Source organism: Ostrinia nubilalis, chromosome 11 (assembly GCF_963855985.1).
Source record: "Ostrinia nubilalis chromosome 11, ilOstNubi1.1, whole genome shotgun sequence".
Lineage (NCBI taxonomy): Eukaryota > Metazoa > Arthropoda > Insecta > Lepidoptera > Crambidae > Ostrinia > Ostrinia nubilalis.
The window spans coordinates 9,655,165-9,677,744 of NC_087098.1; the positions used below are offsets into that span (position 1 = coordinate 9,655,165).

The 22,580-nt window shown below is 37.6% G+C and overlaps 3 protein-coding genes across 4 annotated transcripts in view; 2 read left to right on the forward strand and 1 right to left on the reverse strand.

Moving 5' to 3' along the window:
• Window positions 1-9,477, forward strand: part of LOC135076251 (poly [ADP-ribose] polymerase 1-like) — a 31,555-nt gene extending 22,078 nt beyond the window's left edge. For both annotated transcript variants that reach the window (XM_063970734.1, XM_063970735.1), the window contains 3 exons: window positions 3,848-4,007; window positions 7,181-7,357; window positions 9,023-9,477. In XM_063970734.1, the coding sequence (XP_063826804.1) occupies window positions 3,848-4,007; window positions 7,181-7,357; window positions 9,023-9,092 (407 nt within the window). In that variant the 3' untranslated portion in view covers window positions 9,093-9,477. The remainder of the gene's footprint in view (window positions 1-3,847; window positions 4,008-7,180; window positions 7,358-9,022) is intronic.
• A 645-nt stretch (window positions 9,478-10,122) lies between these two features.
• LOC135076252 (organic cation transporter protein-like) lies at window positions 10,123-18,210 on the forward strand. The gene is made up of 9 exons (XM_063970736.1): window positions 10,123-10,211; window positions 10,368-10,603; window positions 10,693-10,872; window positions 10,959-11,189; window positions 11,263-11,482; window positions 11,581-11,746; window positions 11,919-12,195; window positions 17,076-17,341; window positions 18,083-18,210. Exons 1-9 carry the CDS (start codon window positions 10,169-10,171, stop codon window positions 18,147-18,149), a joined length of 1,686 nt encoding a protein of 561 aa, XP_063826806.1. The 5' UTR covers window positions 10,123-10,168; the 3' UTR covers window positions 18,150-18,210.
• LOC135076253 (CAAX prenyl protease 1 homolog) lies at window positions 18,135-20,771 on the reverse strand. The gene is made up of 2 exons (XM_063970738.1): window positions 20,577-20,771; window positions 18,135-20,426 (listed from the first exon to the last, which is right to left on the reverse strand). Exons 1-2 carry the CDS (start codon window positions 20,658-20,660, stop codon window positions 19,188-19,190), a joined length of 1,323 nt encoding a protein of 440 aa, XP_063826808.1. The 5' UTR covers window positions 20,661-20,771; the 3' UTR covers window positions 18,135-19,187.
• Window positions 20,772-22,580: the final 1,809 nt, after the last annotated feature.

A 22,580-nucleotide genomic window follows, 5' to 3' on the forward strand; every position in this document is an offset into this window, starting at 1 on the left:
TTGTAGGTGGACGTCCCACGCTGCGTTTTCCGGTACGCGGTCTCCATTCCAGAACCTTTCTGCCCCATCGGCCGTTAGTTCTGCGTACTATGTGCCCTGCCCATTGCCACTTTAGCTTGCTAATCCGTCGGGCTATGTCAGCGACTTTGATTCGTTTACGGATCTCCTCATTTCTGATTCAATTTCGCAAAGAAACACCAAGCATAGTCCTCTCCATAGCACGCTGTGCAACTTTGAGCTTCTGTATAAGGCCTATAGTGAGAGGCCACGTTTCCGAGCCATAAGTTATCACTGGTAAAACACATTGGTTATACACTCTAGTCTTCAGGCATTGACGTATTTTGGACGAAAAGATGTTGCGTAGTTTCCCGATCGCTGCCCAGCCGAGTTGGATTCGACGATTGACCTCCTTCTCAAATTGGACCTACCTAGCTGGATCGTTTGTCCGAGGTAGACATACTTGTCGACAATCTCGAAAATTGAGCTCCCCTGAAACTGGGTAAGGCGCAACATGGACATTCGACATAAGCTTCGTTTTGTCCATGTTCATCCTCAGACCTACCTGTTGGGAAACTCGATTAAGGTCTTCGAGCATTGTGCCAAGATCTTCCAACGGTTCTGCCATATCCACAATATCGTCGGCAAACCGAAGGTGAGTGATATAGGTACTCGCCATTAATGTTTATGACGAATCCTTTCCATTCCAGGAGTGTTATTAGTTACTAACCTGCTAATGACGTTTTAATGAAAATAATAGAAATCAATATTGATTAAATAAAGAATTAAAAAATCGAACTGCCTAATAGGCCAGTAGAATTACATTTGAAATCAGAAATAATTCCTACAAAAGATTTTAATGTTTTAATAGCTTCATTTGTTACCCATTAAGACTATCCTAAATTTTCGACTTCGACGGAGTTGTGCTTAAGTGGTGGGGGCCCCCGAAAGGGGCGTTTTTTCGGTTTTACGGTTATATCGCGTAAAGGACTTACCCTATCGAAAACTAATAAATAATAAATAAATAATAATTCATAATACATATTATTATGTATTGGACAAACCGTTCTCGTGCTTATCTTCGTAAAAGTACAAAATGTACGTATAATTATTGACCCTCTCTACGTCCAATGACTCGTCACTCGCAGGCTCCCAAGCCTTGTAAAGGGCCGACTCAACCAGTTTAACCCTGTCAAGGCTTAAGAGCTGGATGCACCTATCCTTGTTCGTCCTACCCGTTCCTTAACTGCGGTTACTGCACCTCTTCCACGGTTGAGGCGGTCCTTATCAAAACTTGGAATCCTGCGGGTATCGAGCCATTGGACGTGGAGAGGATCATTAATTATACGTACATTTTGTACTTTTTCGAAGATAAGCACGAGAACAGTTTGTCCAAAACATATGAATTTGGTCTTATTCAATGCAGGATTAAATGCTCTTCATCCGTCATGAAGACCAGTTTTCGATAGGGTAAGTCCTTTACGCGATATAACTGTAAAACCGAAAAACGCCCCTTTCGGGGGCCCCCACCACTTAAGCACAACTCCGTCGAAGTCGAAAATTTAGGATAGTCTTAATGAGTAACAAATGAAGCCATTAAAACAATAAAATGTTTAGTAGGAATTATTTCCGATTTCAAATGTAATTCTACTGGCCTATTAGGCAGTTCGATTTTTTAAGTTGTTTATTTAATCAATATTGATTTCTATTATTTTCTTTAAAAGTCATTAGCAGGTTAGTAACTACTAACAATGTCAGTTACCAACTGGTTGGTTACTTCATTCAATGATTAAACGTTTTATTTTTTTATATTTTCAAAATAATAAATATTTAAAAATATACCTAGTATATTCCTAGTTATATGAGTATTAATTTACATACTATTCTCGTATTGAAAGCGGTTAATAACTTCATATAATAACATCAAAGACTTGAAAAATCACCTACCGAAAATTCTAAATTTCCAAAGCTTGGTACATGCAAAGCGGCACCCAAAGGCACAAGAATTGTATGTCATCTTGATCGCCGTGTATGGTGCAATAGCTCATGTGAGTACCAGCCCTTCAGTTCTATTCAGTTTAAAAAAAATCCACTTTAAGTGTTTTTTTCCATACAAAAAAAATTAAAATATTTTTTTTCTCACACATGGAGCTACTCATACCCTTCATACTATATTAGTAAAACAAAGGGAGGTATACTAAACACAATGCATATTTTTATTTATTAATTTCTGACATTAAGTTTCTATGGTATGGGAGCTTCATTTTCAGACCACCGTGCGGCCGGGGCGCTTGACGACAGCTGCGTGGCTCGTACCATGGTACTCAGTGCGCGTTGTGACAAACGACGCCCGCCATACAGAATGCGATAATTAAGCGACAGTCGCTATTGCAAGACATTTCATAATATTTATCAACTCTCGGCGAACAGACTTTAGCCACAAAATATAACAGAAGACAAACTCCATACTAAACGCGCTCGAGCCACGCACACATAGACACCCACCGCTCGAGCAAGACTGTCTTGGACGAATGCGAGCGCGACGTGGCGCGACAGACAGACGTTCGCCACACGTTCCCTGTGGTTCGCTTGAGTCACGCGCCGGTCAACCGCCTGTGATATTATTTTGTTTTGCGCAATTGACGAAAATGAGTGAACAGAAAAAGTCGTATTTTAATTGTTCGGTATTTGGTTGCTTAAACTCATCATTAAATGCCGAATTTTCATTTTTTAAATTACCAGTTGATTCGGGGAGGTAAGTAAGTTATTTATTTGAATTTCAATTGAAATTGAAAGCCAACTCAATTATTAGGAATATCGAATTGTTTAGAGAGGTTTTAGGAATTATTAGATAACTAGCTTTTGCCCGCGGCTTCACCCGCGTGAAATTTAGTTTGTCACAGATCGTCATAAATTATAGCCTATATATTATTCAGGGTTATAAACAATAATACTGTAAAGTTACATCAAAATCCGTTCAGTAGTGATCGCGTGAAAGAGCAACAAACATCCAGACATCCAAACTTTCGCATTTATAATATTAGTTGGATAATAGTGTCAACCACTCAACTAAATACTACTTCCTTCTCGTGTATTTGTTTGCAAACTATTACTATAATAACGTACTAAATATAAATAAGTATACGTGGATATCTGTTATTGTCTTTCTTGTATAGTATTAAGAGTTACATTTTTCTATCATTCATAACGAAATAAACGCAACACATGACAAGACAACCCTAGCGCGACGGCCGAGCGTGCGAGCGAGAGAGGTATGCAAAGCGAGGTACATACATGAGTTTACCTTCTGTTATATTTTGTGCTTTAGCAGCGATACAAAAGGTCGATTCGACTGTCGAACTGACAATCTATTCTGTCTCTTCCCATCTTGTGTATTTGTCGTAATGTCTCGTTCTCTCGCCAAAATATGTCAAAGTCAAAACCCTGCTATTCAAAATGACCATGACATTAGGTTTGTTTACATTTGGTATCGCTTCTCGTTGGCCGTATTTTATAAATAAATAAATAAATATCCTTGGACATTTTACACTACGCTTCTAGTCCCAAACTAAGCGAAGCTTGTACTATGGGTACTAGACAACGGATATAAACATACTTAAATACTTTTTTTTTGTAAATACATACATATTATACATAGTAACACCCAAACCCGTCACAGAAATTAAAATTCATAATTTCAATTTCTGCCCGGCCGAGAATCGAACCCGGGATCTCTCGGCATAGTAGTCCGTTTCCGAACCACTACACCAAACGGCCGACAAATGGTTATGGTGTTTTACTTTCTTTTACTCTAATACTTATGTTTCTTTTTTAACTTTTTCAACACTAGGTTTGCGCATCGCGCCGCCCGAGGCGCCGGTCACTGGATGGATGTTTGGCAAAGGGATCTACTTCGCCGACATGGTAACTAAGTCCGCCAACTACTGCCATCCTGACTCGGCGACACCCATTGTTCTGCTGATGCTTTGCGAGGTCGCACTCGGGAACATGTCAGTATATTTTGCAAGACAATTTTAATCTTTTCACACAAAGTTTTAAGAGTAGGCGCACACCGTTGATTTTTAGTTGGCCGATAGTTGTGCCCGATTTTAAATTGTATGAAGAATCGGCCAAATCGAATCGGCGTAGTGTGCGCACTCCCATACATGCCCATACTGATCAACTGCCCGACTAAACTTTCGGCCGACGAAAAATCAACGGTGTGCGCCTACTCTAACGGAGGAGGCAAACAGATTAATATCGACCACAAAACTCAAGGGCTTTACTGATCTTGTAATACTTTCAATGTAATAAATATTTATTTATTTATTTTTATTATAATCAATCATCATCTCAGCCATAGGACGTCCACTGCTGAACATAGGCCTCCCCCAATGCTTTCCATGTTGGCCGGTTGGTAGCGGTTGAGTTAGTTATAATCAATACTGCGGGGCTACTTTCGATGGGCATACCTATGGGCCCATGGGGGGATTTCTGGTAAATGTGCTCTCACACAACAACTTTATGTAAAATTGCTTCCATTTTAATCGATCTGGAAATCTCCAACGGCAAAAATCTATTTGTTAAATTAAACCTCGCAATTTATGTATGCTGCTTTATGATTTATTTATACACCACTACATTTTTATCACCGAAAAAATTTTAACAGGTTATGTAGAAACGTGTGAAAAATTTAAAGCAAAAGAAAAAGAAATGTTTTTATCATAAAGTTATTTTCTTATTAAATTTTCTTTAGTCCGTATTTTACGCGTCACAGCTTTGTCACTCCGCTGCTCGCTAGAGTAGTCGTACGCGCTCGCACATTACCCCGATCTGTCTGTCTCGCTCACGCCTCGACCACGCTTCCAGTGTTATTATTACAGTAGAACGCCGATTATCCGAACGCCGATTAACCGAATCGCCAATTATCCGAATCGGTCCTAAGCGTAATATAAAAAAATAAAACCAAGTAATTTTTGATTTGTTTTTTTTGGAACTGAGATATATAAGGTGTTATTTTTTGTACTGATCATACTTTACCAACGCATCTAATAAAATCATACAAATACAACCCAAGTGTTTTTAAAAAAAAATTCAGGCTAGTTTTTGTTTTTACTTTTCCTAACAAAAAAAAGATATTATTTTTACAACCATCCTGTCTTCACTCACTGCCTCTCTCTCTTTCTTTACTCATTTCATTCATACGAGTACGAACAATGGCCGCGCGCATTCATTCAACGTTCACACACATAAAGGTTAGATTACACTAAACCTACGTTACCAAAAATTTTTACTCGTGAGTATGTACGATGTTACGTCATGTTAATAGGTACTACGCGCTGGGAGAAACAAAATCTAGCTACATAAGTAGGTAAATAAGTGTATTTTCATTAGTGTAATAGCGGGGGACTTTTCCAACGAACCGAGGCGAATCATCCGCGTTAAACTAGAAATTTAAAAAAGGATAGAAATTGGAATTCAATATCTACGGTTTCGTAATGCCTACGCAATTTATTTAGAGACGTAATAAAAAATTGATAGGTACATACCTATTACTACTTCGCTTCGCTTCAGTGGAAATGCACCCTAATATTGAATATGAATAGGTGTTGTAAATAAAACTCACTGATCAATTTTCCTGGTTTTAATTCCTAAATTATGATTTGCCATCACACTTTAGATTCATTGATTTTACTTATTCACACATTTACCTATTTTGAATGTTGTTATTTAAAGTTCCTAGGTTATTATTACACTAATCACAATACATTTTGAACGTCAAGCCTTTGTTGAATGTTCACGTAAACACTGTCTTGCACTGTCTAATCTAGCTACGATCGAATTGAGGTAATGCTTTCGGGCTGCACACTTGCTTGCTGTTCACTAGACACCACGTCGGATGTTGTATTCACAATTCGCGCACTAACTTTTTTACGGAAAAAGTCCCTTTCGCGTAAACAAGCACTCATCTGTCCAAATCACACTGTAGGTATGTACCTAGGTAGACTTCCGCAATAACCATCGATAGAACTAGGTCGCGGTCGTGGCCCTCTGGCAACAACTCCTTGATAAGGCATTCCGTATTTTTACGCAAAAGCCGCCGTCTGCGGCGCTCGCATCTGGGTACCGCCAGCACTGTGCCGGTGATTGAAATTGAAATCCAGAACTTCGTCCTCGAAGAGCACGGAATCTCGTCAAGTCAGGATACGGCTGCGCTCCCTGAAGCGCTGCGCGGCTCCAAACAAGCAAGGTATGAAGGTTTTCGACTCGTCAATGTTTCTCGTCGGCCAGTTAGTGTGCCCGAAACATAATTTCACCTGCGTTTTGTTATTGATCAAGCGCGGCATTGTAATAAATCACACATACACTGCAATACGTTTGGGCGCATTGGACGGACTGGGACGATTATTTATGTTGTTGCGCTCCCGCATGCCGATCGGCGGCTCGGCGCGGGCTGTGGGCGCGGAGCGACTGGCAGCGAGCGATATCAATATGGCCGACTCACGCGGCGCGGCACGTGGCAGTGGTCGTTGCCCTCGGCCGGCTACTACGATAGTGCGTACAAACGAATACTCACCGCGCTCAAAGGATGATTTATTTTTTATTTTTTTCGAAACATTCTTTGTCGTTTTACTCGAAAACTAGCCTGAATTTTTTTTTAAAAACACTTGGGTTGTATTTGTATGATTTTATTAGATGCGTTGGTAAAGTATGATCAGTACAAAAAATAACACCTTATATTTCAACTGAGCGTTATTGTAGCAGTTCTACAATAACGCTCAGTAGAAATATATCTGTTTTTTTAAACTTATTAAAGTTTATTCTATGTGTGACAGTTCGTTTTTCTCTATTACCAGTCTATGTCCGATTATCCGAATTTTCGATTATCCGAATCGACCCCTGTCCCAATTAATTCGGATAATCGGCGTTCTACTGTACATACTAACTAACTACTACCACTACTACTTAGACCATTTTGAATTCTAATAAGTGTTACATTATCTTACATAAATAGTGCTAGCGACGCGTGTGTCCATAAATTACCAATTTTAGGATGAAATTTTGAGTCACTTTATTTAACTTTTTTTTTGCAATAATGGGATCAGTATCAATAACTCATTACCCAGAAGTTTTTTTTCCGTGATAAAAATTTAGTGGTGTATTATTGCATCTTTTCGTGTAGGAAGGAGTGTAATGCTGCCGAATATGTGGATAAGCTTCCGAAAGGCTTCCACTCTGTATGGGGGCGGGGCCGCATCGAGCCCGACCCGGCGCAGGCGCGCACGTTGCCTGACACCACAATGGTCCCGCTGGGACGCCCCATCCGTCGAGAAATAACCACTGACTTGCTGTACAACGAGTAAGCATACTTTTTTCGGCACAACTTTCTTTTTTATTTTTTTTATGCTAGACAAGGCAGGTATTTGACCGCAATAGAAAGAAAGAAAGATACATTTATTACAATGGACATCACACAAATACAGGCAATTACATAGACATGACAGTAGTGGCACATAATAATGGAAGAAGAAAAAATAAAAACAAGAGTAAACTGAGCAGTGCCACCCATTCACCAACAAGATGACCACTGCAACGGGACCCCACTCAGCATATGGCCCACGGTGACGAAGGCCACGGCGCTGGTTTTCAGTGTGCCCCATGCCGAGTGAGGGTCACGGACCATTGGACCAATCGCACCTGGTGTTAAGTGAGATGCAGTCTAGAATGGTACATATCTGCCCTGTAAGTGCCTATTCACTCTCGCCTTGAAAACGCCCGGATTATAGTGTTCAGGAAATACAGCAGCAGGCAGCGAATTCCAGTCCCTAGCTGTTTGCCTACTATAAAATATAATTATCTGGAATGCATACAATATTAGTTTTAGGGCTGATTTTTCAATGGTCGGATAACTTTTAAGTGAAGAATAAGTTTGGCATATTGACAGTTTTAGTATGGGAAATATGTCAAAATGACAAAGTTATTCTTCACTTAAAATATATCTGACGATTGAAAAATTAGCCCTTACTCAATTTAAAAATTGGCCAAGTGCGTGTCGTGACACGCGCAGTGTAGGGTTTAGTTGTCCGTCGTTACCACAATATTTCAGAAGCAAGCAATTACTTCATCTAAAGTCACTTAATATTTAATATAACTTCACCTTTAATATAACCTCGGACGGACAGACACATGGCCAAACTATAAGGGTTCCTTGTCAGTACTACGGAACCCTAAAAACGTAAAAAAAAAACAGTCGCTAGCGATGACGTTTAATGTTAACTCGCAATAAGCACACAGTTAATGTATTATTACATCTGTAAGAAAGCTTCTTTGTGAAAGTGTTTGGTGGTCATTATATTTAATTTTAATTCTTACGAAAATAGTTAACATTATTCAATTAATCAGCATAATTTAGTTATGAGATTTACTAAAAACTATAAAAATTCCCGACCTGATATGAATGAGTTTATAAATGAACTAATTCGCTATGCTAAAAAAACGCTCGTTCCCAACGAGTCACTCCCAAACAAGTAACCCTGTAATTCGTTGAGAAAAACATCCGTTACTCGATAGGACATCTGTTCAATTTATTGTCCCAACGAGTCACACTGCAGCTAGTAAGGGGGCGTCCATTAATTACGTGAGACTTTTAGGGGGGGAGGGGGTCCAGAAAAACCTCACTTAATCTCACGTGGGGGAGAGGGGGGTGTCGAGAAATATCACGTAATTTTTTTCCACAACAAACAGAGTAAATCCTCCGTCTGCATTTGTGAACACAGGCCCAGTTTTTAGATCCGCAATCTGCAGTTACACTGTTACTCGTTGGGACTTCTTTCAGTTACGATTGTTTGACGGGTCACACCTTAGATTACTCGTTTGGGTGTGTTGGGAACAAGCAAAAAAAATCATCTTTGTGGTGTTCCCTTTCCTTTTGAATTATGTAAATAAACCTTTAATTATAAGTCTCTATGACCAATATTTTTTTAATTAAAATTGGGTTTTTGCTAATTAAAACATTTCTTTCCAGGTTCATAGTGTACGATGTGGCCCAGGTGAATATGAAGTATCTTGTTCAAGTGAAGGCCCACTTCGAGTGATGGCCCGACTCGTCTTTTTAATGCTGTGATTTTTACGATAGACTATAATTATTTTTTATTGAGATTGCATAATGAAGTACTAGGTCAAAATTTATTGTATCCAATTTAAAATGCAATACAAAGTCCTATTTTGTTAATTAATTCCCGTCAATAGTTTATCCTGTTGAATAAAGTTAAGTAACAAAATAGACGTACTATAAGTAGACTGTACCTACTTAGTTATAATATTATATTAACCGTTCTAAAAAATCATGACTGTATTTTTATACTCGTAATACTAATATTGTACTACATATTTATATTGTTTTTTTTAATAAATACTTTATAAATTAAGTACGTTTATTTGCTTTATACCTGCCTCAGGTTAGCTCTTTTACCCATGGAGGTCCATACTTTTACCACATAAATATGATTTAAGTAGCTCCCTCCTAACACAATTACAACTTTTTAAAGTGCATATAAAATTACACTGGGTGGCTTACACTGAACCACGGTAATATATCAAACAGTATTGTAACTTCCCAACCGTCCCAACTAATAGACCCACTGAACTGTCCTACCAAACTAATTGACAGGGGGGCGCCACCATCGTTCAACTTTATTATTTTCCGTGCCGCGATCCACAGCTTGATCAAGAAGAGAGGACCGAGAGCCGAGGAACCACATACATTTTTTTTCGTCAATTATGTACTATTAGGCTAAGAACTCATGGCGCGATTTTCACCCGCGCCCGCGGCGGTTGCGGGCCCGCAGCTTCTGTAGAATGTAGACATAAGTAAAAACTAATACACAACTCACGACGCGGTTTTCGCCCGCAGCGGGCGCGGTTGTAATCGGGTCGGCGGGCATTTTGTACCAGTGACTTATTCGTAGCACGCAGCGCGATTTAAAATCGCGCGCGCAAATAACCGCTCCCGGAGTTTTCGCCGCGGGTGCGGGTGAAAATCACGCCGTGAATTCTTAGCCTTAATGTCACAATGACACTGTTACTTCTTTCATGAAATTCTTCGATTGTTGTTTCGACTTTACAAGCTTTCAAGAACCTATTTTGCCAGAAAGTAACTCGATGAAAGACAATGATTTCAAAATATGGGAGTAATTATGAAACTGCCTTTAGAGGTAAATAGTTCCCAAACACTTACACAGCACCTTACACGTCCAAAATTAGGTTTACTTACTTAGCCATACCCACATTGTGGTGGAAGTAATCCGCCTTCGTGAGATGAGTAAAACCAACTAAGTAATTATCCTTACCTTTGATTGTAAAATTTTCAGAAACTGCAGGTAGCAGTAATTCTGGCTGTAACGTGGATGACATAACTGAAAAGGCTATCGGAGACTTTGGTTCTTGGCAACTACGAATAAGCCTACTCATGGCATTGTTAAAGCTGCCCATGGCTTGGTACCAGCTCAATATAATATTTATGGCTCCTCCACAAGACTTTTGGTGTGAAAAACCTGATTCTCTATCAATGTATTCGGATGACGAATGGCGTAAAATGTGTATTCCAGTAATTTCATTTTGTCGAATTCTTTAACAAATTATTTAAAACTATCTTAAATATTTCGCTATATAAAAATACCTACTATTCCTTTGCAGCACATTGAAGAACATCCGTGTCTTATATTCGATCCACAAATATTAGCACTCTCACCAGTCATAGATCGTTCCCTTATACCTCTTGTAGAATGCAAAAGATTTGTGTACAACAATACCTTGTTCAGGCGCACGATTACATCGGAATGGAACCTTGTGTGTTCTAAGCATTGGTTGGTTCATGTACGTCCGAAATTATTATGTTTCAATCAAACATCTCATAAACTTGATTAAAATGTGGTTTGTAAGGAACTTTTTACTGATTCCAGCTAACTCAGTGTATTATGATGTGGGGAGTTCTTCTTGGAGGTATAGTGTTTGGTGTGATTGCGGATAAATACGGCCGGCGATTACCACTTATGATTGCTATAGTGATGCAAAGTGTGTGCAGTTACATTGCCAGTTTCCTTCCATGGTATTGGTGGTGGTTAGGAGTATGGTTTCTTTTGGCATTGGCTTCTGGAGGCTTGGGAATTATCTCCTTTGTGGTTTGTATGGAGGTAGGTACGAACCAAAGTTTCACTTGGAACATTAATTTGTTTATAGGAATTTTACCTCTGGCATTTATTGCAGGCAGTAAGTGGAAAATGGAGAACTACGATTCCTGTATTATATCAACTTCCTTTTGGATTTGGGAGTGCTGTCATGGCATGTTTAGCCTATTTCCTTCGGGACTGGAGGAAGTTGGAATTTGCTTTGGCAACCTTATCATCTTTATACATATTGTATTGGTTCTGGGTACCAGAATCGCCGCGGTGGTTACTAGCTACAGGACAAATTGACAAAGCTCTCGGTATTTTAATTAATGATTTCGACCCACAGTTTAATATCAAATGTACAGTATAAATTTGGTATCTAGATAAATATTTATTAATTCTACCGACTTTGTAGACGTTTTAAGAAAAGCTGCCATTCAAAATGGAAAAGAAAATGACTTCCACAATGTGAAACATTTGCTGCCAAAATGTAAAGGACAGAAGAGACACGATCCAGGCTTCATTGCGTTTTTTAAATTTAAGAACATGAGACTGAAAACTTTATTGCTATCAGCTAATTGGTAATAATAATAAGTGACCTCTACCTTAAACCTACTTAAATATGTAAATTAATTACATACCTACCAGAATAGCCTATTAATAAATCGAATCGCGATTAATGAGTTAAGTAGGTAGTTAGGTACTTATGTTGTTTGAGAGTTTGTAAGGCAAGATAAAATGTCTTCATTGCAGGTTCTTTACAGGATTAGCATTTTACGCCTTTTCTCAATATCTTGGCATGATTGGAGGAAATATTTTTTTAACGGTCGCTGTAAGCGGTATCATTTACGTTCCTGGTGGGCTTGTATGTGCGTTTATTGTAACAAAAGTTGGAAGAAAAACCACACTATGGACATTTCAGCTTCTTACTGCTTTATGTTTTGTTTTCATTCTGTTAACACCGAGAGATGTCTTCAAGAGCGACTGGCCAAGATTATTGTTTGCTGCTATAGGATTTGGAGGATTAGCAGTACGTATCCATTAGGGTGTCCCATAATTTTCAAAGTTTTAAATTTGTAACGCATAGGTCTTAGTTTTGTTTGTTTGCCTCTAAAACACTCGGAAATAAATTTTTATTTCATTTGGAGTACGATAACCCGTGCCGACTTGCATCGAAACATGTTGCACGGCAGTAGCGGTGCGTATTCATTTGTTCTCAATTAATCATCACGACCAACTTACCAGCTCTGATGAAAGCCTTAAGGAACTCTTGACATCCACTTTCCAAAAGGTATATGAGAGTGTTGACAAATTGATTTCCAAAGCAGCCTTGAGCAAGTTTAGTCAACATCTTTGTTACTTCATGTCAGAAGAAATTGCCGTTTTATCACTCTTTGATGATGAAGGTAATGAACAAACACCGTCAATACTGTAGTAAAAGTACAAAGAGAGAGTATGTATGATTCTGGGAAGATATACATTCCATCTGAAGAAGGTATGATTATTTCTATGGTAAATAGGACTAGTACTAATTTTTTTATCATGTTTTTAATGAATTGATAATAATACTGCCTTATTTATTGTTGCTGGAAACCCAGTGAGTGATTTAGTGTCTGTCAAGACTATACATTTATTTTTTCCATTGAAAATTGATAAGAATTTTCCCCTGAGACCCATTTCTAAATGAGATGAAGATGTTGCCTATTTTAAAGCAAAAAAGTGCTTTCTTTAAGGGTAGTTAATGATACAGCTGAGAGAGCTATAAAGCTTATGCAAGATTTTCATTGTTTGATCACTGCAAAGGAAGAGAAAAAGCTATTTTTGCTACGCACAGTGTAGCAAAAATCAGGCCAATATTCAGGAGCATGGAAATCTGTAGCCAGAATGTAGAAAAGGGACCCAAGGGGGAAAATATATTGTCTGATATCTTCTTTATATAAATATTTTATAAAATTTAAATATTTTAATTGATTAAGCTACATAACCAAAGGGATAAAATCAGCATTTTTCAAAATCTTCAGAGCTCAGTCGGCACGGGTTAATGTTGACGTAGGAAGATGAAATTTTGTATTTAACTATGTCTGAGTAGTACTAAAAGAAATAGAGGGTATGCATTTCAATATCTTAAAAACAAATATTTTCAGCCATTTATGGGACACCCTAGTATCCATGTTAACCAACACTCTTGATTTACAAGCAATTAAGGTTTCAATTTAAAATTAAGTACATCACAATGTAATGGCCAGTACCGGATTAGCCCTTGGGGGCACGAAAAAGAAAGAGCACCCTTTTTTTTATAAACTGTGTCTATATTCCGCTAATTTAAGACCCGTAAAAGTACGGATTTGAATTCAACCGTAACGGAGGTACCGAACACAGTGGCGGCGTAGCATGGGTTGGCACCCGGGGCGATCCCCCCGTAATAAGTCCTAAGGCACCCCCTGGTACCCCCCAGGATTTTAGGGTTACCCACCGATTCGAAGACAATCGCACCCCCCCCCCCCCCCCCCCCATCATGACATAGACCGCAGATTTGCCATGCAAATGTGCCAGTGAATACTAATCTGCGCGACTTGTGTCACCCCCTGATACTTGGCACCCGGGGCGGACCGCCCCCACCGCCCCCCCTTACGCCGCTACTGACCGAACAGCTATGTCAGCAGAAGTCGCGGGTTAATACTTCCCCGTCCAACACAAACATTAAAAGAACACAAATTTTACGTTCTTTTACTTTTCGCCTATTCACTAATTTTATAATGTTTTATGTTAGACTTCCCGCAGGCCAGTGGCGGATTAAGAGTATCCGAGGCCTTAAGCACAGAGCCTGTGTAGGCCCTCTATTGCTTAAATGGAAATGGAAGGAATGGAATGGAAGGTATAAAGTATAAAATGAAAGTTCATCAAAATAGAAAGTGTAGTAGGTAAAAGGTAAAACTTAAAACATTATTTTCCTTGCCTTAATCAGAGCAAACTCCGAGATTACATCGTCGAAATTTATCCGACGAAGTATGTCTGCCTCAATACACATTAATGCTAAATAATTAAGCTTGTCTGGACGGATTTTAGTTCCTTGCGGGTTTTTTAACCTTTTTAGTTGTGAGAAGGATCGTTCAGCAAAGCAGTTAGTAAGATTCTAAACACAACCACAATGATATTAGTCTTACACTAGCACACTTCTTTTGTTTCTCTTCTTTTTTCACATCGCATGTTTATTTTAATATATTATTAATAATATATGTTACGGTTAATGTGATAAATTGAAAATTATTAATAATAACCGGTTATTATGAATAATTACCGACAGTCGCGGTAAAAGTGATAAATTAATCACATTTAACAGTAATTATTTAATAATTCAACCTTAGTACTAACAAATTTCATAAAAGAGAACAACATCTTGTGTACGTGCTCGTGTACAGCCAAACTTTTGAACGTTTTGATATCATATATTAATATAATTTGACATAATGTGTTTGGAATGTTTCTTACATAATATTACTTTTCCATGATGCCCATAACATAATGTTTTGATTTAAAGTGAAAAATAGGTTAAGGTGCGGCGGGGGTGGCCCTTGGGCCACCCCTAAGCCGCCTATTTAGTTTTATACACACATAAATGACCTCATATTAATCACATTTACCAAATCATGCGGTAATTATTCATAATAACCGGCGATTATTCATAATTTTCACATTTATCACTTTGACCGTAACATATACATTTATAAATATATACACATACAGGGTGTCCCGTAATGCAACGTCAAGCCGGAACAGGGTGTTGAGGCAAGTTATGCTGGTTATCAAAAAAAAATCTGTGTCATTTTGTCAAAATAATAGGCATTTAAAAAAAACAAAAAAATCTACTCCCGGTGACGGTCTTTTTACTCGTGTTGCCACAAATCTTCACTTTTTCTAATTTTTTTTTTTATGTAACCCTGAATAATGCTTATGTTTGGAATTTATTGTACCCTTAAGACTCCGCCTTTATCCGAAACTATCCGTAACTTTTGAATCAGTTTCGGTTACGGTTATGGATATTTTTTTATTTCGGATATCCGATAGTATCGGTTACGGTTACGGATATCCATAACATCCCTGCTTGGTAAGATGGCCCTCTCCGTTCCGCTCATACCTTTTAAAATGGCTTCTCCACCTCACTTAAGCCAGAAACTTGAATTTTGGGCACATTAGAATAATAATATTTAACCAAGGTAGATAAAGTTAAAAACGGGATTATTTCCAAAAAAACAAAAATTGACGACAATTACAGCAAGAATTTACAAAGTGTTATACCATTTTGGAATCCTTACTAAATGCGCCAAATTATGACTTCACTTGCCATACTCGCGTAGTACAATTTTTTTTACAGTACAGTCCGTTTAAACTAGGCAAAATTTTTATTTTGAAATTTTTTTTGGGAATAATGTATTTTTTTCATCCAAGCTGGAGCAGCTGGTTTCGTAATTTAGATAAAAATTTAGAGAAGCATTATTCAGGGTTACTTAACAAAAAAAATTTTGGAAAAAGTGAAGATTTGTGGCAACACGAGTAAAAAGACCGTCACCGGGAGTAGATTTTCTTGTTTTTTTTTAATGCCTATTACTTTGACAAAATGCCACATAGATTGTTTTTTATATTTTTCTGATAACCAGCATAACTTGCCTCAACACCCAGTTACGGCTTGACGTTGCATTACGGGACACCCTGTATACACAATTATTATTATTTTAATACGGGTATTATTTTATTATGTAGCATCTTTAACCGCTTGAGTCCCAGACGGCATTAATTAATGTCATAACAATTGATTATCTATTGTGTCTAGATTCGCGGGCCTTGAAGGATTAATTTACTATAATTATGTTTATTCAACAAATGTTTGCACATTATTATTATTGTTATATATTTATACTAGCTTTTGCCCGCGGTTTCACCCGCGTGAAATTTAGTATGTCACAGATCGTCATAAATTATAGCCTATATGTTAATCTGGGTTATAAACAGTAATACTGTAAAGTTTCAACAAAATCCGTTCAGTAGTTTTTGCGTGAAAGAGTAACAAACGTCCAGACATCCAAACATCCAGACATCATGACATCCAAACTTTCGCATTTATAATATTAGTAGGATTTAAACGGCCTTGTTGATATGCAGTTTAGGTTAGTATCCGTGACTTCCACTCGGCATGGGGCCCACTGAAAACCAGCGTCGTGGCCTTCCCCACCGTGGGCCACGGCATATGCTGAGTGGAATCCCATTGCGATGGGCATCGCTGTTGCGACAGGATAGCACTGCTCACTGCTCAGTTCACTTTTTATTTCCTTGTAATATTTATGTGCCATTTCTGTCTTTTTCTCTGTCATGTATGTGATGTTCATCGTAATAAATTTTTTTTTCTTTCTTTCTTTAAACGCCACTTGTATATTTGGGAAAACGCGCTTTACTTTATCTACACTATAATATTATAAAGAGGAAAACTTTGTTTGTTTGGTTGTAATGAATAGGCTCAAAAACTACTGGACCGTTTTTAAAAATTCTTTCACCATTTGAAAGCTACATTACTTACGAGTAACATAGGCTAAATCTCTATAAAATGTAGGTATGAAATGAAACGCCTCCATCCTCTGCTGGCGCGCCAGCAGAGGATGGAGGCCCCTGGAGAACAGGGGCCCCAAGCACGTGCTTGTAGTGCTTATACGTTAATCCGCCACTGCCGCAGGCTACAGATTATAGTCGGCAGATAGTTTGGCCCGATTCTAATTTGTATGAAGAATCGGCCGATACCAATGTGCGCACTTCCATAATTACTTAATTATTCATTAACAGCCCGACCCGACATTATCGGCCGACAAATAGTCTGTTAATGTACTCTGTAGCTAGGCTTAATTTTAAGTATTCTTTTAACAGGGGTCAGTTCCAGCACTATACCTTTATTCCGGAGAGATGTTTCCAACTCTGGGCCGCAACGCTGGAGTAGGCGGAGTCACAACTTTTGCTCGAATCGCTGCAATGATTGCACCCGGGGTGGTTGGGTTAGACGGCCTTCTACCGGACCTTCCATTGATATTGCTGGCTATCGTATCGTTTGCCCAAATGTTGTTGATTATTCCACTGCCCGAAACAAAGGACTACCCACTGCCAGATACACTGGAACAAGCTGAACAATTTACAAGGTAAAAGTTAGGGATTTGCCACACTGGATGCGTTCTGACTGCGGTCTGCGGTTAGGTCTAAGGGGACGCAGCCCGTATCATTTACGAACAATATTGTCGGTCTCTATACATTTTGTATTGATGCGATCTGACTGTACACACATTGGCTTATCACGAGACGACCGACCGCCGACAGATTGTCTTGCCCGTACTACCTACCACTGACAGATTACCCTGACCGCAGACCGTATCCACCCACTAAGTATGGCAAATCCTTTGTGTTTTTAACGAGGGTTTAAAATGTAGTTAATGCTACAGGCAAAGCGTAACTATTAAACCTTTAATCTGCGCCTTTATTATAACTGAGTGCCACTCCTGCAGTAGTAGTATTAAGTAGAGCGTGCGGCAGTGGTTTCATGAACACAAATATAATAGTGGTGGACAACGGAACTTTTTTGGTTTCGATCTTTTTTTCTCAATGTCCACAAGTGGTGGACAAATAGTGGGGGACATCGGGAATAAACGGTCAAATATACGTCTTACGTAACAGTGCCCTAAGCACGAATAAGCTCGCGGATCTCTTTTTTCATCTAAGTAAAACGATTACCATACCATAACAAAAACGATATTAGTTCGTGCTTCGGGTACTGAGCTATGTATACGCTGGCCTCCATCCACTACCGCAGCCCGCAGGAACCTACTTAGCTTTGCATTAAATACTCCTGTGACTTTATCTAATTCAAATTGTATTTCACATTTCAGAAAAACCACTCAACGGGATCAAATACACGATAATTTAAAGAAAAAATCCATATTTGGTTTTATGTGAATAAAATTTTAATACAAAGTTACATAGAACACTGACATTCCTAATAAAATTACATATTTTATGATTGTTTTGGTTTACATTATGTCTAAAATAAATTATTTATACAGCTATGTATACTTATAGCATAGGATAAGTAGAAAACAGTAATTATGACCAGTCTGATCACTAGGTAAGTAAAATACCAAAAGATCACCATAATTTGAATAAAAAAATGAAACAAATGGAATTTCTAAATGCCTTTCTCGATTGAGTGTGCTTATCAAGTCTTATGAAAGAATGTACGGTGTAGTGTCTTGGACAATAAAACTGTTGCAATCCCGTCAGTAATAATAATTATTTTAGTGACCATGAAAGTCTAAAACAATAAATTTTAGAAGTTTTCGATTACAATTACTATAATAAATTATTGAAATTACCACAAATGGTTTCTTTTGTAAGAAGTCCTTAAAACACATAATAAATGACCGTAGCATTAGTCTCTTGAGGCAACTATTTACATCTTTTACAAACATTAACACATAGGTATTCATTAAAAATAATATAGATAGGTATTTAAAATTTTCGTTTCTAGTTTGATGCAATATTAGTCCTTAATAACATTCATAGATTCATGCCACGGTCAATAATTAGACTATTATTGTATAAGTCTACACATTTTATGGTAGGAAAGAATGTATCACATGATGGTGTACTTTTAACACTAACTTAGAATAATTGTTTTTTGGAATATTTTGGAAAACAAATAATTTAGATCTTCATATTTATAAGCAAGCAGAATAGAATGAAATGTAAAAAACACATCTTAATTAACATTACACATAACCAGAATGTTTGAGCCTCAAAATTATTTAGGAAAGCATAAAATTACATCCAGTCTTCACAATATACTCTCATCAATTAATGATTTAATGCACTACATGAAATATTTAAAAAAATGCGGACTGCTTTTTTTTAATCAAAAAATATTTATTCCTACTAAGTTTTAAAAATAGTTGTACTACATACATAAAATGCATACACTGTACAGGGTTATCAGACTTAGTCAATCTTCTTAGGTTGGATTTGGTTTTTGATGTTTTCGATCCTATGCAACAAAGTTGGATGAGAATGATACCAAGCCGAATATAGTTTATCATAAATCGGATAATCTAAGTTATCTTTACCCAATTTAATAAGAGCTGATCGTAATTCATTAGGATAATTTAAAGAGACAGCAAAATTGTCAGCTTCAAATTCAAACTTCCTTCCCAAAGCTGTCGCAAAGAAGGAAAGTACAGAATTATAAGGGGCCAGAATCATTTGCAACACCACAATAAGACCGATAATAATTGGCTCTTGTCCTAATGGGAAACCTAGTGAAGTGTACAGCGAAGAATATCTAAACAGTAAACCAAATGCAGTGAAAAGGAGCAGCAAGTTTACTTCAGTCAACATAACTGACTTGACAATGTGACTGCAACTCCAGTGACCCAGTTCATGAGCTAAAACACCCAATATTTCTCCATCTTTGCAACCAGTGGTTTTCTTCTTTTCTTCATCATATTTTTCCAGCAAAGTGTCGAATAAAACAATTCTTTTTGCACCAAACAGCCCACTAAAATAAGCATTACTATGTGCTGATCTCTTTGAACCTTCCACAATATAGACTTGAGATAAAGGAAAATTTAGTTTTGATGCTAGATCTTCAATACCCTTTCTAAGTGAACCATCCGGCAAAGGCACAAACTTGTCGAATAATGGTGCAATCACAGAAGGGTAAATAGTTAACAACACTAGAGTTGCTACAGTTGTAAAAGACCATAGCCAAACAACAAACATATTTCCACCAAGCATTATGATGTATATTGCCATAGAAATAATAGGCAGAGTAATAATAAGACTCAGTAACAATGACTTGATTTGATCTTTGATAAAGAATCCAACTGTTTGTTTATTGAAACCATGCTTTTCTTCAAGAACAAAGATTCCATAAATTGTAAAGGGCATATTCACCACAAAGTTAAACACAGTCACAAAGGACATGAATACACAGCTGATAACAATCTCTCTATCTTGAGACACACCAAAGAGAGCTGCTATTTCTTCAGACTTGTGCCAAGCTGAGTAAATCCAGCGGTTGTAGATTATTAGAGTGGTTAATGTTATGCTGTAGAGTTCCTTAACTATTTTAAACTGCGATTTGTCGATCCCATACAGTCGGGCTTTTTCGAAGGATTCTTCGTTGAGCATTTCTGATAAATCATCAGGTATGTGGTTGTTTGTCTTATAGATTTTTAGCTGAAATAATAATAATATTTTGTATAATAATACGATTCAATCGATTAAAACCGATATGACGTAACCATTCATAAGACTCCACGTTCATCAAATTAGCTAGAATTATTATAAAACCTTTCAACAGCATTGATAAATAGATAATTTACTAACCTGCCGCAAGGAAAGATATAGTTCCCAAAAATACTCCCCCCAGGAGAATAAAAGTATTAAAAACAAAATCGTATCCTCGTCCATCGTCTTATCTTTACTTAAAAATATAGCAATACTTTGTATTAAATAAATAAATTAATTTAAAATCTGCAAAAGCGATTAAGTAGGTATGACTCGAAAGAAACGCGACAAATAAATGACAGTGACAGTACTGACAGTGACAGCAGCTAGAGATGAGACGTATTTACTAGAACAGATCCACACACTAGGTATTTTACAATACTAGGCGGCACCTATTCCAATTTTTTAAATACTTGATCCACCTAGTATTTTATAAATTACACGATTTCCGACCCTATTGTCAAAGTAATAGAGGTTATTATCGCGTAATCCGTAGTCGTATATTACGCGCACCGAGTATTTCTCGCCAAGCTTATGTGCGAACGTAGAGATTCACTCCGTTTCTGTCTGACCAAACAAATTTGAGCGCGACGAAGCAAACGAACACAAACGTAGTCAAACCATATTCATGTAAGTTCATGTAAAAAAGAAAAAAAATTGTAAATATTTTTATGAAATTGATATCTTTTAAATACGCCAACTTTTAAGTTGACAGTTCTAAGCCTGTTGAAGTATGAAGGGAGGAATTATTATTCAACTAGCTTTCCGCCCGCGGCTTCGCCCGCGTGGAATTTTGTCTGTCACAGAAAAACTTTATCGCGCGCGTCCCTGTTTCAAAAACCGGGATAAAAACTATCCTATGTTCTTTCCCGGGACTCAAACTATCTCTATGCCAAATTTCATCAAAATCGGTTGCGAGGTTTAAGCGGGAAAGCGTAACAGACAGACAGACAGACAGAGTTACTTTCGCATTTATAATATTAATATAGTTGGGATTTCAAATTGCATTATTCATACTACAGTTGTATCTTTTAAAGAAAATTGTATTTTAAAGTCACATTACTTGGATTAGTCCGCACTAGTCGCGTCAAGTATGCTAAATTACTACGTACTAGGTGGAATAGGTATTTGGATCGAGTATTAATAAATACTAGGAATAGGTGCACCTAGTATCAAATTTACCTAGTATAACCCATCTCTAACAGCAGCAGCAAGCAGTGAATTTTTTTTTATTCGAATCTTTCCAGGAACACTATGCTATACAGCCAAGTTCCACAGCGCGGTTAATATGCGAAAATGCACTGAATCATAGCCCACAACGATAGATATAATAGATAGATCACGCCCTTAAAGCCACAAAATAAAGAAAGCATTTAATTTTATTGATGTCCAATTTATAAAAGAAAATGTGATATAGCCTGACCAGTGGGTCTAGACAAAGTGCAAATTATGATCGCAAACCAGTCGAAAAGTGGTCGAAAAGCCCCTTTTTTGTATGGAGTTTTGACAGATTCGATTTTCGATTCGATCAAAAAGTGCGTTTTGTCTAGGGGGGCAGGAACATAAAAACCCTCGCCATGTTGCGGAAAACTAATGGTACTAATTTCTTTTAATGGCAACAGTAACTGAAAACTTCATTGACATGTCACCTTGCATGTCAGTCTATTGCTGTCAAAGTGTAAACAAACTTTATTTTAAATGTGCGCAATTGATTTTGTGAATTAAATTGCTAAAATCTTTTTATAGTCGTGAAAGAAAAGTGGTTCACAATGTGTTAAAGTATTTGTCGAAGAGAAATACTAAGGGTTCGGACAATATTTTCATTGAATAATGTTTCCGACAAAGGTTGTCAAATTGACTGACATGTTTATCGTATAGTACAGTCCACTATGAAAATTAGCTGCAGTTTGTTTCAACTACCTATTTTAAAGTTTTTTGTCACTTTCTAAGTGTTGAATTTTATGGAATTGGGAAAGAAGTACCGAGTTTGAAGCGTTCATGAGCAGACATTGCAGTTGAATATTCAAGTTCTGAATTTGATTAATGATGAATAATAAAATAAATCCAACTAGCTCGATTCCGCCGGCGGGGCACTTCGCTGTA

Excerpts from the sequence above, each read along its gene's own strand:
- LOC135076253 (XM_063970738.1), bottom strand. The coding sequence starts at position 20,660 with ATGGACGAGGATACGATTTTGTTTTTAATACTTTTATTCTCCTGGGGG. Across the intron at positions 20,427-20,576 it reads TATATCTTTCCTTGCGGCAG|CTAAAAATCTATAAGACAAA; the intron begins GTTAGTAAATTA and ends TTATTATTTCAG.
- LOC135076252 (XM_063970736.1), top strand. The coding sequence starts at position 10,169 with ATGATTTCAAAATATGGGAGTAATTATGAAACTGCCTTTAGAG. Across the intron at positions 10,604-10,692 it reads GGCGTAAAATGTGTATTCCA|CACATTGAAGAACATCCGTG; the intron begins GTAATTTCATTT and ends ATTCCTTTGCAG. Across the intron at positions 11,747-11,918 it reads TTATTGCTATCAGCTAATTG|GTTCTTTACAGGATTAGCAT; the intron begins GTAATAATAATA and ends TCTTCATTGCAG.